At 35.3% G+C, this 14,872-nt stretch overlaps 1 protein-coding gene across 2 annotated transcripts in view; it reads right to left on the minus strand.

The window, feature by feature from the left end:
• CDH20 (cadherin 20) overlaps nt 1-14,872 on the minus strand; it is a 289,887-nt gene that overhangs the window by 52,763 nt on the left and 222,252 nt on the right. For both annotated transcript variants that reach the window (XM_056824252.1, XM_056824253.1), the window contains 2 exons: nt 10,375-10,542; nt 3,699-3,886 (listed from right to left, as the gene is read on the minus strand). In XM_056824252.1, the coding sequence (XP_056680230.1) occupies nt 3,699-3,886; nt 10,375-10,542 (356 nt within the window). The remainder of the gene's footprint in view (nt 1-3,698; nt 3,887-10,374; nt 10,543-14,872) is intronic.

The following is a 14,872-nucleotide window of genomic DNA, read 5'->3' on the forward strand; positions in this document are numbered from 1 at the left end:
AGTTACATGATCAAACTGAGGCAATAAGCTTGACAATGTAAGCAAGTTAGGATGGACTGACAAAACCTCAAAATATAGGAAAAGAATTGAAAGTGGCCTTGACAGATTTGATACATGTTTTGTCAAAATAAGGATGAGATTTCATAAGATCTCAAAAACAGATAATCCATTGTCTCATCTGATGTTGATATTGCCTTGCTTGGAACCGAGTCGATAGAAAGAGGTGCAACTACATAGCACAATGGATAGAGTGCCAGGCTTGAAGTCAAGAAGACCTGAGTTCAAATGTGACCTCAGACACTTATTAGCTATGCGACCCTAGGCAAATCACATAACCCTGTTTGCCTCAGTTTGCTCATCTGTAAAATGAGATGAAGAAGGAAATGGCAGCCAAGAAAAGCCCAAATGGGGTTGTGAAGAGTCAGATATAACTGAAAAAAATGACATCACCAAAAGAGGCCCATTTAATGCATCTTTCAGCTCTAGGATTATTAAATATTTTTCCCTAAAGCTGAAGATATTTTATGATACTTTGATAGAAGGGATAAATATAATTTTGTTAGAGATTGACAGAATCTGAGTGTTTGAAGGGGCATCAGAGGCTTTCTAGATTGTCACATACCATGAAAAGAAGCCCCTCTACAACATACCCTTAAAAGAGGTCAGTCAGCCTCAGCTTGAAGATTTCCAATAAGGTCTAACCCCTTCTTCACCAGGCAATCCATTCCACCTTTGGGAAGCTCTAAGAATGAGGAATCATTTCCATACATTTACTTTAGATTTTTCAATGTCTGACCATTGCTCCTAGTTCTATGGTACAGAAAAAAAGCAAAAATCTAGCTATGCTTCCCTATTATATACTCGTGAAATTAATTCTCTGAACGCAAGCTTAAAGACTACCTACCGTAATGCTCATTAACTGTCATGTTATTAGATTTAGTCCATTTTCTTACCCAATTGAGAGCTTTCCACATTGTCACTCTGGCATGCAAATGTTAGGGATTCTGTCTAGCTATATGTCTCTGTAGATTTGACAAGCCTTGCTACATGCCTGATCTAAGAATGCAGTATTGAGAGTCTGGAGACCTGAGTTCCAGTTCCAGCACTGCAACTTAATAACTGTGTGACCTTGGTCAAGTCATCTTACTTCAATATTTCCTTGTCTTTAAAATCAAAGCATAGAATTTGGTGATTTCCAAAATCTCTTCTAGGTCAAAATCTATGATTTCCTAACCAAAAGCTCAAGACCAAGCACAGACACCTGGTACACTCTTCTGGAGATGTCCATCCAAACTGACTTCTAAACATTAATAGCTGCTCTTTGTATCTGGATATTCAACTATTTTAAAAATATTCTTAATCACATTAATGCCAGGGCCACTATTCTTCATCTTTTCCAAAAGATTATCATGAGACTTTGCCAAAAGCTGGGCTGAAATTTAGGTCAATAATGGCTTTCTTCTGTGGTAGGCAATGAGGTAAGTCTCCCTCTTACTGATCTGCTCTTGATGAAGTGGTCTGTGCCCACCATTTTCCTTTTTAGGTGTTGAATAACTGTGTCTTCTAGAAGTTTCTTTGAAGGACATTTACCCAAATCTATTACTTTTCAAGGATAACATAATTTGAAACACAGAAAGTGAATTTTATCAATCACTAATTGGCAAATGAAGGAAACTTTTATACTCATCTGGTGTGATCTTAAGGAACTTTTTGGATTGTTTATTTGGACCTGACCTGTGATATCATTAGTATGCCAAGTACCAGGTGAGAATTTCTTTTACTACCAATGCAAATTGGCACCTCTCTGAAACTTCTAAGATTAGAGAGTTATTTGGGGGACCAGAGAGGTTAATTGACTTACCTAGGGTCACACAGCCAGTATGTGGCAGAGACAGGTCTTGAACCCAGGTCTCCCTGATTCATAGGCCAGCTCTCTATCCACTTCACCACATTAATTAAATGTTTTAATTAACTGAGAGTTGCCATATATGAGGTGTGATTATACGGTAATGAAGCAGATTCTACAAGTCACAAATGAAAAAGAGTCTAATTACTTTATAGTTCCAGACATGCATTACCAATTTTCAAAGAATTAGAAGATAATAAAATACCCTGATACTAAAATCATACTCAACATTTCCTTGATGATGCAGAAGTATTTTGGGTTCTTGCAAAACCTCAGTATCATCATTTTGAACACCAATTATCATAGCATAAATATAAATTTTAGGCTGGTTAATAGCCATTTCTAATTGATAGAAAATTGCATAAATAAGCTTTTGCTCTTACTGGCTCCATCATAGTCTTTCTGTCTGCATATCTGTCTGATTGTTTTTTCCTTAATCGTTCAATTATTTCCCTGCTATGAAGCTATATAAATTCAGTTGATTCTCACTATTTTCTAAACAAAACCACAAGTAGGCATTTTTTTTTGCACCTGGGAGAAATATTTGGTGGGAAGCAGAAGCAAAGGTTTAAAAGAAAACCTTAAATTAACTCTTAAAGACATATTCATTTGAAGGTGAGGAAAGATCCCAGGATACTTCAAATCAGAAAGTTCTGGATACTCTTTCTGTTCTATTTAAGGACTGGTAAGTACAGCTAAAGCTCTTTATGGTTTGGCACCCCAGGGACAAGCTCAGATCACCCTGCCCTAGTTATACCTCTGTTTTTAATGCAAGATTCTTTAAGAAGCTCAAACCCTTTAGAACAGAATTTCCATGTATTTCAAAACATTTTAACATACTTTTTAGAGCAGTGTGGTAAAGTTGGATAGAGAGCTGGCCAAAAGACTTAGGTTCAAGTTACACCCAGACCTCATATATACTGGCTGAATATTTTGGGCTAGTCCCTCAGGGTCCTCTAAGACCATGAGCTAAGAGGAAGGTGCCAACTTGCACTGTCAAAGGAATTTCTTCACCTGGCCATTACTAGGCTGATGAAATCACAGGTCCAATCCTTATTCCTCCCCTCAAAGAAGAATAATTGATTGAGTTTTAAAATTAAGAATATGTTTCCTGGCTAATCAAATTTAAAAATTAAAACCAGAGAGAATTCATCTTCTAGCTTGGGTTCATAGCCTATATTCAGAACCATGCTTTCTTGGGCTCAGTGATATCCTACCTAGAGCTAACAATCACTTAAATAGTCATGTTTGATAAAGCTTCTTCAAGTCTCATTAGCATTTATGGATCTTCAAGTAGCAATTAAAAATCCCCTGCATATTATTTATTGATGCAGAAATAATTTTATGGCTCACTTTATTGTTATTTATGGTACACTAGAGTAAAAAATGTGTGCTATTCAAGTGCAAATATTGATCAAATTCACATCATTGGATAATTAAGCAACAAAGATTTTTTAAATGGGTAAAGAGTGAAATGGGAAATTAGTATGGAGAAATGACATATTTATATACTTTTCTAATGACCTATTACCCTCTGTGTAAAATGAGAACATGGCCAATTTTCACATGTCAGCAAGGGGTAGAGAAATTTTTTTTGGTCATAATAAAGCTTTTTCAACATAATCTCATTCATTCATTTATTTATTCCTTCCTGCCATTATTGCTACCTATCACCCAGAGTTGCTGTAAGGAAACTAGACCTTAAGGCACTATTTAAAGGTGAGTGATAATGGCCACCAGTTTATATATTTCCATAGATAAAAACATAATTAGGTAGAAGACTACATGGTACCTTCCTAACTGTTATGATGCCAACTTGGAAACTTGGATCTGTATTGATGTCAAAGGTGTCTAGGCCATCTCCATCTACTATGGTGTACTTCATTTCTGCATTGATTCCTTCATCCAGATCTTTGGCAAATACACGTCCCACTGTAGAACTAACTGGAGCTGATTCCAACACACTCATCTGGTAGTGCTCTGAAAAGAGAGATGGAAAGGGAGAATTGTTGACTAGATGTCAATCTAAAAACTCACCGCTATTATCTAGAACAATTCATCAATCATCAAGATATATCATAAGATGCAATGTGATGGGAAGATGAGTATAAAATGCTAGTCTCCTGATTTTTCTTGTTTAGTCATTTCAGTTGTGCCCAGCTCTTTATGATTCCATTGGGGTTTTCTTGGCAAAGTTAGTGGAGTGATTTGCCATTTCTTTCTCCAACTCATTTTATAGATGAAGAAACTGAGGTAAACAGGGTTAAGTGACTTGCCCAGGGTCAAACTAGGCAAGTGTCTGATGCCAGATTTGGTCTCAGTAAAAGGTGGATATTCTTGATTCTAGATCTGGCACTTTATCCACTGGGCCACTTAGGTGTACAGTCTCCTAGTTCACCAGCTAACATTTATATAATGATTAAAGATTTGCTGAACACTTTTAAATACATCATCTCCTTTGTTGCTTCTAGTTGAGCTTCAAGAACCTGTTGTCAGACTCAGAATATTATCAGTATGTCTCAGGAGCTGTTCATGTGTCTTAAATGCTTTGTGGCACAGTTCATCATTTCTAAAATGATGGCTTCAGACTAAATAATCTCCATGGACTTTTCCATCTCTAACATTCTAGAAGTTCAACAGCAAATCAATGCACCCAAGAGCTGTAAAAATGAGATGTGTGCAAGCCACCCCAAGATAAACGTGCTGTTGCATTAAGTAAAGCAAAGAAGGAAAGAGAAGAGTCCTCATCCCAGACAGTGTCTTTCACCTCCTTTAAAGTTCAAATGTTTTTGATCTGGGAAGAATTATCATCGTGTGTCAGTCTTTTAATCTTGATTGAACTTAGATGTCTCCCCAAATGATTTTACCAGTATATCAACTAATTCATTAACTGTTTTTGAGAGAACTATAGAAAAGGTCTTAAAAATTAACCACTTGTTTGCTCTGCAGACTTTACCCACATCTATCTCTCCCCTCTCTGAATATGGCAGTGGGATGTGCATGGAATAGGATCTTCCTCCTAATGCTAAAGGGCATGTAAATTTTGCATGCTGGAGTAACAACATTGCCTAAACTGTTAAAAATCCTTATTATTTAGTCAGCCACAACTAAATGATGAAGAAAAGTCTACAACCATATTTTCCTAAGAGAATGGTTTTCTCATCTAAAGCATATCGCAAATTATAGGAAATCCTGAATACAGGGGTCCTGATTATCAGACATTTTGGGGAAAGTAGGTAGCACTGTAACCATGAAAATATGGTTTGCCAAGACTGTGAATTGCCAAGACTGTAAAGGTTTCAACCAAACTGTAAAGTTAATTTTTAGTGTCTTGATTTAAAATCTAAAATTAAGTGGTCACCATGGGAAAATTCCCAAATATGAAAATACCCAAATCAGCTGGGTTTTATGGAGATTTTAATTAATACAAATGAAGGAATTAAGGGAAGGAGAGAGAGAGAGAGAAAGAGAAAATAGTAGAAAGGGCCTAGGCCAAATGGCCTTGGCCTGAGCCTAAGGGAGAGCAAGTCAGTCTTTATCACTCACCACAAGATCGTCTTCAAGCAAGCTCCAAACCTCCGAACTCCAACTTCAACTAACTTCCAATCAAAAACTATCCCCAACTCAATAAGTCCCTTCCTTTTAAAGAAATTTTATCTCATGTTACCTCCTCTAAATTTTCACATTTACTGATCACAGTAGATGCTTTTTTCCAGGACTGCCCATTCTTAGTTCTCATCTTCTTTTGTTCTCATCTTCTCTGGTTAGATAAAATGTACTGAGTACTTCACACTTCTTTTGTTAAGCTTGCTTTTTATAAGTTGCTTGACCTTTCAGGCACTAATTTAACCTTTATAGGTACTGAGCACCTTTTTGTATTAGATCTAAAAATAGACCTAGCTTAAGCTTTTAGCTTCACTATAAGTATGAGTTAGGGACTTTTCATTGTTCAATCAGGAGTTTTCAATTTTATCTTCCCCTAAGGCACTGTCTGAGTAGGGTGGAGTAATTTTAAAAGTTCTCAATACATTCCTGACCAAATACCTCCATTGCTAAAAATGAGGAATAGCTTAATCAAATCTTCTGAAGTAGAGTCTGAGCAGTTTTAAGATTCACAGCACTAAACCACATATTACTCTGTATGAAGAGAATTTAGACCTGTTTTTGCCAAATCAAAACTTGGAGATGGGGAGAACTATGTTTTGTCAACAAATACCTGGCTTTGTGATTCCTTCTAGACACTTTAGAAGACATAGATGAATGAGTTATTGTATAGTCAGACCTGGTTGGGGAAACAAGGAAATATCATGTCTCCTACTAGTAAGAATTATATGCGTATTATGTTAGTTTATATTATTTTAGAGCTTTAAGGGACTTTTGATAATGTTTTGTCCAACTTTCTCATTTTAGATATGAAGCAATAGAATCCCAGGGAAGGTAAGTATCCCGACTAAGGTGACACAGGCAGTTGATGGCAAAGCCTTAAGCAGAACTCAGAGTTCTGTTGCCCAAACCAGTTTTCCATGGCAACAAATGTACATATAATCTTTAGATTTGGAACTTCTTGAGGGAATAGAATGTCTTTTGGCTTTCTTTGTATCCTCAACACTTGGCATGGGTGCCTTGAGGGTAGTGAGTGATTAATAAATAAATGTTCACTAGCTGCCAGTTTTTTTGACTCACTGACATTATTTATTTATGAACTGAAATGTTGATAATTGAAACACATAGTCTATTAGAGCATAAGGAGGTACAAGGGCTGCAACTTATTTAATTTCATAATATAAATATATAAATATTTTTCATGATATAAATAAAATTTAGCAAACTATTGAATGATAAGTTTTCCCTTTGTTAATAGCCTACAGTGTGAAGCCATGGATTTTTGAAAGTAGAAAACAAATGTGATTCCTATCAACAATGGGATTAAAAATCATAATGTTAATGGAGTAGAAATAACTGAAGATAGTTTTAAAGAAGATGGAGCTCACTTGAACTTGGCTTTAGCAAATCACAGGAGTAAATAATAATGATGTAAAGTAAAGAGAGGAGTGTGGGTGGTACAGTGGATAGAGTAGAGGGCCTGGAGTCAGGATTCAAATTTGGCTTCACATATTAGATATGTGACCTTGAGCAAGATACTTAACTTTGTTTCAGTTTCCTCATCTGTAAATGAGCTGGAGAAGGAAATGTCAAACTATTCTAGTATCTTTGGCAAGACAATCCCAAATGAGATAGCCAAGACTTGGACACAACTGAAATCACTCAACAATGACAAAAAGGAAAGGGGATTTATGAAGGTAGTAATAAAGTAAAAGAAATAATAATATAAAGTAAAGAAACATAAAACATCTGCAAGGGATCTAGAATGCAGGTGAAGAGGAGTTAATATGTGGAGAACACCTGGAAGAACTTAGTCTTATACCTCTTTTGGTGATTTCCATTTTGTCTTTAATGGAACATAATCTGTAGTTTTGCTCTGCCCCAACTTTTCTGTCAATTATTTGACTTTGAAGAAAATAGAGGTCATGAATGAAACATACAGGAATCCATTACTAATCTGTGATCCTTTGATTCCTTTCAGAGGCAGGAATTAGGGAGCAGGACTAACTTGAGTGTTACTTATTCACTATTATGTTGTTCAGAGATTTCTATTTTAAAGACCAGGAGACTTTGAACACTGGACTTTGAGTCAGAAGATCTGAGTTGGAATATAACTTGACACTTATTAGTTGTATGACCTTGAGCAAGTCATTAAAACTCTTTGGGCTCAGTTCTTTATTCTTAAAGTAGGGATTTTAATAGTACCTACTTTTTATTTGGGTTGATGACCAAATAGGCTAACAAACAGACAAGTTTTGATTGGTATGAATAATGAATTGTGAAATCGTCAAACATATCCAAATGTACACTATTCAAAGTTATAATTATTTTAAATACGGTATTTGGTTTCAGCCAAATAAAAATATGCTTTGAGAATTATAATAAGGTACCCACTTCAGATAATTCATTATTTGCTCTAATTAGGACTGAAGTGCTACATACAAATACAATTTATATAGTAAACATTCTAATCAACAATATTTCTAAGTCATTTTTTTTTGTATTAAACATTCCTCAGCACTTGAGGCCCCCTTGCTCTAGAGCATACAGTTTATTTTACAGCCTTCTAACTGTGGAATATCCCTCTTTCCATTGATAAATTCCACCTACTGACTCCATTTTGCAGAGGGGTCTGGGCAGGTCGATCTTTATTCCGATTCTGTTTGTGCTTTTGACTTTTTCAACTTTAACATTATGCCTCAGTGTGGGTACCTTTCCCCACCCTCTACTTTTGTAAGTTTCCTTTTCCCAATAGCTCCTTCAGGGCAGAAACTTTTTTTTTCTTCTATCCTCAGTTCTTAGCACAGTTCCAGGCATATAAGACTTGATAAAATTTGCTGATTGTCTTCCAGAAGGGATAGGATTTCCATTGTAACTACGACATAATAAGATATCTTTACAATGGAGTTTTATAGTATTTGTCTCCTATGTTGGTTTGTTTGGATTTCTGACAGCCCTCAGAGATGATGTATATTTTGACAAATACCTTATTTGAAAGCACGCCTTTCAGATAATATTTGTAAAAACTCTTAGCACAGTGCCTGAAATACAGTTAGGCGCTTAATAGATGTTTGTTCGATTCCCACAAACCCTATTTTCCTTTAATTTTCAACTTGTCATTCCTTCTTGGTTCATATATTTAATTGTCTTGTGGAATCTGAATGCTATCTGAATGCTAAGAATCCTTAACGCAAATCCAGAGTGTTTCAGATTATGCTCATAGTCTTTTCAACACCATTTTTTCTTCATCTGACTTCTTTACATATATTATTGGAACCACAACTCTCCTAGTCGTTAAAGCTTGAAACATTCCAGTCATCTTTGATTCTCCTCTTACTCTTGCCCTACTCCCTTTCCCCATTTAAGAAGACAAGATCTCTGTTCTTACTCCATCTATCTGGCTTAAGCCTTTATCACTTTATGCCTGGACTATCCCAATAGCCTCTACATTGATATTATTTCTTAGTTTCTCATTCCAGTCCTTCATGCAAACTGTTTTTAGACTGATCTTTCTAAAATATTGTATTTCATTGTATCACTCCCTTGTAAAATATCCTAAGGTGTATAAATGCCTACAAAGTCAAGTCAAAATTCCTTAGCAATCTATCCCCAATCTAATTATCTATGTACTCACCTTATCAGAAATTGTTTAGCTTATTCTACTTGATCTTGCTCATTTCTCTGCAGGTCCCCTTCCAGGACTCCATGGTTCAATCAAACTTACCTTTTTTGGTGATGCTCACACGTGATATATCATCCCTCTTCATAGTTTTGCTCTGTCTTTAGCCCTTGCATAGAATGCGCTCTCCCCTCATCTCTTAAAATGCTTTGTTTCCTTTAAATCTTTCCTCAAGCCCTACCATCAACATGAAACCTTTTTCTGCTTTCTGTTTTCCTCCTCCATCATATATTCCTGCTCTCCAGATTTATGCCCCATCTCCCAGAAACTTTTATATTCTGAAAAATTACTTTCACACCTAGGAAGGACCCTTCTGTCCATCCCTCTGATTGATTTATTTCTTCCAGAATCTCCATTAAAGGGAAGGCATCCAGGCCAGTCATTTAGTTCTTTCCTATCAGGCCCCAGTCTGGGCTTCTCCATCATACCCTTTTATGCCAGGTATCTCCTCTGTTCCTCCTTTCCAGCTTACCTCTATGTGTTTTTCCTACATTAGAATATAAGCACTTCCAGGGCATGGGATGTCTTTCCTTTTGCTTATATTTGTATTTCCAGTGATTAGCCCAATGCCTGACACAGAACTGGTACTTAATAAATCCTTGACTGAGTCCATCAAATTACTTTGGTTTATTTTGTATGTATTCATTTATTTTGTATATATATGCATATATACATATATGCATATTTACACAATATCTCCATAAGGCAAGCTCCTTGACAGAAAGGAATACTTCATTTTTGTCTTTGAATCCTCAGCATCTGGGACAATACCTAGCACCTAGTAGGAAGTTAATAAAAATTTGTTGACTGATAGATCAATCCCATAAATTTGCTGCTGTATCTCGTAGGAACTACTTCCTTTTTTCCATGTCTGATTCAGTCCTTCCTGTTCTTCAAATCCCCATTCAAGTTATATCTTCCTGGTGAAGTAATCACTCTTTTAATATATGTTATCTATCATATTGCAATATTATGTATGTCATGCTATTATGTCAGACCATATCATGACATCATATCTATATTGTTCTAGTATACATTGCATTGTGTTGTATTATGCCATATTATGTTATGTTATATCTGAGTTTAATGAAAAACTGGGAAAAATACCAAAATTTCTTGAGAGATCTGATTTTCTCTTCAGTATTGCTTAATATGGAATCGACAAGCACATTTGATATATACTCACTCTGTGGAAAACGGGGTGGATTATCATTGACATCAGAGAGAGTAATGTTGACTGTGGTTGTTCCAGCTAATCCTCCAAGCTGTCCTCCCATATCCTTGGCTTGTATAATCACTTCATAGTATTCTTTCGCTTCTCTGTCCATGTTCATAAGTGCTGTCCTAATTACACCTGCAGGATAGCAAAAAGTCTGTTCTTTAAGAAGGCAAAATTATAAATCTCAATTCTTATTTCAAAAGAAATAGTCCTTGGGTCATGTATTTGGGTCCTAAATCAAGATGGAAATCATTTGCATTCCTGGGGTTCTGAAGCATCAGTTAATAAGTGTTATTGAATTCATCCCCAAATATTCCAGCAAAGTCAGTGTCAAATTGGACCTTTTCCTTTTGGCCACATTACTAAAAAGGAACATGAGATGGCAGCAGCACTTCTCTTATGGTCCCAGGAAGCTGAAACTAGTACATTTAATGTCTATTCTGATTTACCAGAGAACTAGAACTTTTAGTTATAAGAATAGGGCATTAGAGAATTACTTGGCTCTGAACTTTTAGAAAATTCCTCCTTCCTTTTTCCAAACTCGAAGATCTTCATACTAAAAATGTCCTCCTTTTTAATTAACCTATTCTTGCTTTGCTGCTTCCAAAACACTTGCTCAATCCACAGGGAAGTGAGGCTGGGATTACGGAAAGATTTTTGTTTTGTTTTTACTTATTCTTATTTTGCTTTTTATTGCTTGCTTTTACATTAATGTGGTACTATATTCAGTAAATTTGAGACATGAAGGATGCTCTGTAAATTGTTTATTTTGAACATGTGTAAAAGATAAATCTCTCTAAACAACAACACAAAAGCTGTAGAATAACATGGACTTAATTTAAAAAAGAAATGGGATTGAAATCAAGATACATTGGAATATGTTTTTTTTTTGATCCCATTATGGATCTATTATATAATAGTGGCCAATAATGAATTGGAAAATATTGTTTCTCTGTTCAATTTGAAAGAATAAATATGGATACGAAAGAAAGATGAAAGGTCTATTCATTTCAGTATTTATAATCTCATTTGTGACTAAATAATATTTTTACATGGAAAAGGAAAGGAAAACTTTCTAGTTTGATGCATATAATATTCACATTGGATCATATTGGTAATTTTCATAAGTAAAATATGTTGACTTTCTCCTTTTTAAATGCTCTCCCTGCCCTCCAGGGCAGCATTTTCACATGCTTGACCTTGTCTTTACAGATTTCCCCCTGGGATCTGTCAAAATAATGTATAATTTCTTTTAGACTATAGAAGACATACTACCATCTTTTTACCTATTCTCTCCATTCACATTTCAGTGTTTTATGGATGAAATTACTCTTTAGGATTATAAGCAAAATTACACATTTCTACTAATTTGCCAATAATATCAAATCAAGTTTTTCTTTTATATTTTCACTACCTTCCCTTCTTCAGAGAAACGTATGTTTCCTCTGAAGCAAGCAGAACAGTCATATTATGCCTGACACACTTTCTTTGGGTTTCCATGTTATGTTCAGTTTCCATATGGACCTGCCTTATGAGAAGCTTGCTCGTATGCTTCCAACTTTTCTTCTCCATTGAAAACCAGATCTCACATTCCTTAAGGAAGATTTTACTTTTTACTAACACACTGTGGTGTGTAACAGGAAGGATGCTATTCTGGGAATGAGGAGACCTGAGTTCTAGTTTGAGTCCTTCCATTTAAGAGGTGTACAATATTGGCCAAATTACTTAACAACTCTGAGTCTTAGTTTACTCTTCTATAAAAACAAGATTTGGGGTTATATGGATTTTAAGGTCTTTTCTAGGTCTAAGAGTCTATGTTTCTAGTGTTAAGATGTTAGAGTATGTTAATAAGTTGACTTAAGTATTTAAATGAATCTGTTTTCTTATTGATTTGGGAATTCCCTTCCAATATATAGATTGAAACAATTCTTGCCCATCCCTCTTGTGCGATTCTCATCCACATTTATCAAAAGTCTTCCATAAGTATTCCATTCAATGTGTTAGAGGACTTCCTCCTCTTTCCCCTAAGTCATGAGGATACCAATGAAGCACTCTGGTTACTCTTACCATATGACCAATATGTCTTCTTTTTCTTTTACACAATTCTCCTGTTCATCTTAGGAGTTCCTCATGGGTTGGTTATATGCTGGAGTATCTATCTATCTATCTATCTATCTATCTATCTATCTATCTATCTATCTATCTATCTATCTATCTATCTATCCTAATGCCACAGTGTGATAGTAGAAAGTAAAATCCTCCTTAAGGAATGAGAAATCTGCTTTTGAATGGGGAAGAAAGTTGGGAGCATGTGAGCAATTCTCTTGTTCATCTTAGGAGTTTCTCACTGGGTTGGAGTGTGTGTATGTATAAATATATATATGTATACATATATTTAAATATATATATATATATACATAACATATATTTCTCTTGCTTATTGTACATTGTACATTGCTTATTCTCGGTCCTTCTGCGGCAGTGATATTCCAAATGTTGCTGACATACAGTAACACTGGTAATATATTTGTATTGACAAATGGGCCATTGCTATTGTGGAAAGCTTGGGTTCAGTCAAAGTACTTTACAATTTTCATTAAACAAATCAGCCTTCTATACTCTTCAGCTTTGTGCCCAGCTCCTTGTCCTTTTGGACTATATTCTAGGAAGCTCTGTAATGTCTTAGGGCTAGATGTAATCACATCTATAAATAGAAGCATGACCTTATCATCCATCATGATGCATTCCTTGACCTGGACTTTGCTGTATCATCTCCATCATCTTTCTATTTTAGTCCTTTTGGGACAGTTTTATGTTTATTATAAGAAGGTCATCAAATAATCTTATTTCTGCATTAAATATTTCTTAAGAAATCTTGAATGATCTTGATATATGGATGGGAGTCACATTATTCTAAAAGAAACTAGAACATTTTGTTCTTTGGAATTGAATGCTTTTTCATAATCAATAAACAATAAAGAAAATGGGATCTTATATTCATCACATATTATAATCTCTATTTAAAAACCCTTATCTTTCACATTATAATCAATACTAAGCATCATTTCCAAGGCAAAAAAGCAGTAAGGGCTAGGCAACTGGGGTTAATTGACTTGCCCAGGGTTCCACAGCAGAAAGTGTCTAAGGACAGATTTGAACCCAGAACCTCCCATCTCTAGGTTTGGCTCTCTAGCCACTTGGCCTTCAATTCAAAGAGATCACCTTCATAAACATTTTGTATAGGCACAAAAGTCAATAATTGATGTATTCTTGATCATTTTTTCAAAATGAATAAGGTCTGAAATTTTTTTCTACACCTTTTTTGTCTTCCCTTCTTTTAGGTACATCATAAATATATTTTCCCTCAGTGCTCTTCCAATTGTATTGCCTCCAGCATAGAAATCATACATATATACATACATAATACATTATATATTAATATATACATATATACACAAAAATTATATACACATATACTTTTTACTGTCTTTATTCTTCTGCAGTTCTGTTCATGGGTTAACATGTGGACTTGTTCAGGTAATAACTTCCTTGAATTAACATCTGAACTAAAACCAGCTCATATTTATATGGCATGATCCTTCCTCTGTGAGATAGGTTGGGCAAGTTTTATGACACCATTTTAAAGAGAAGAAAACTGAGGCTCAGAGAAGTTATAATTTGGCCACAATCATATAGCTTATTTTCTACATGGCTGAGATGAAATTCAAACCCAAGTCTCTCCTGATGCTAAATCCTATGATCCTTTTACTTCATCAGAATGCCTCTTTTACCCCCAAAGGCATGACTCTACTAGCAACAATTTTATGGATTGTGGCAGACTGCTGAGGAAGTTGAGAAAACAAGCCTTTTAGTGACATTCAAGTTTTTAACTGACCCTACCTGCTACATGTTCTTATTTATACCATCATTCTGCCCCTCTTTATTCCAAGAGATTACTGCACTGAAATTGAGGAAGAAAATGCGTAAGTACAAAATGGCAGAGGTATGGCTTAATAGCAATTTATGTTAAAAAAAAAAGTAGAGGATGGTCTTTCTTAATGAATTGAAACTCAATATGAGTTAACACTGTGATACAGTGGCCAGAAAGTTAATGCTCTCTTTGGCTGTAATTGAGCATAGTATGAGAGAGACCAACATTTTAGAAACCAGAACTAGGATGCATACTTAGAAGTTATAAGGACACAGATTTTGACTGACAATTAGAATTGGAAATTCTATTAGAATATGGAATGAACCTCTTTGTAAAGTGGAGAGCTTCTCTTCACTGGGATTGTTTAAGGAGAAGGTGAATGATTACTTCTCAGGGATGTCATAGAAGAGATTTATTTTTTGGGTCATAGGTTAGGTATGACCTCTATACCTTTCTAAACCTAAGACCCCAGGACTTTTTCATTGTATTCCCGGCTCCCAGGAAAGTGTTTTGCATATACTAAGTCCTTAATAT

This window comes from Monodelphis domestica, chromosome 3, assembly GCF_027887165.1.
Source record: "Monodelphis domestica isolate mMonDom1 chromosome 3, mMonDom1.pri, whole genome shotgun sequence".
In the NCBI taxonomy this organism is placed as follows: Eukaryota; Metazoa; Chordata; class Mammalia; order Didelphimorphia; family Didelphidae; genus Monodelphis; species Monodelphis domestica.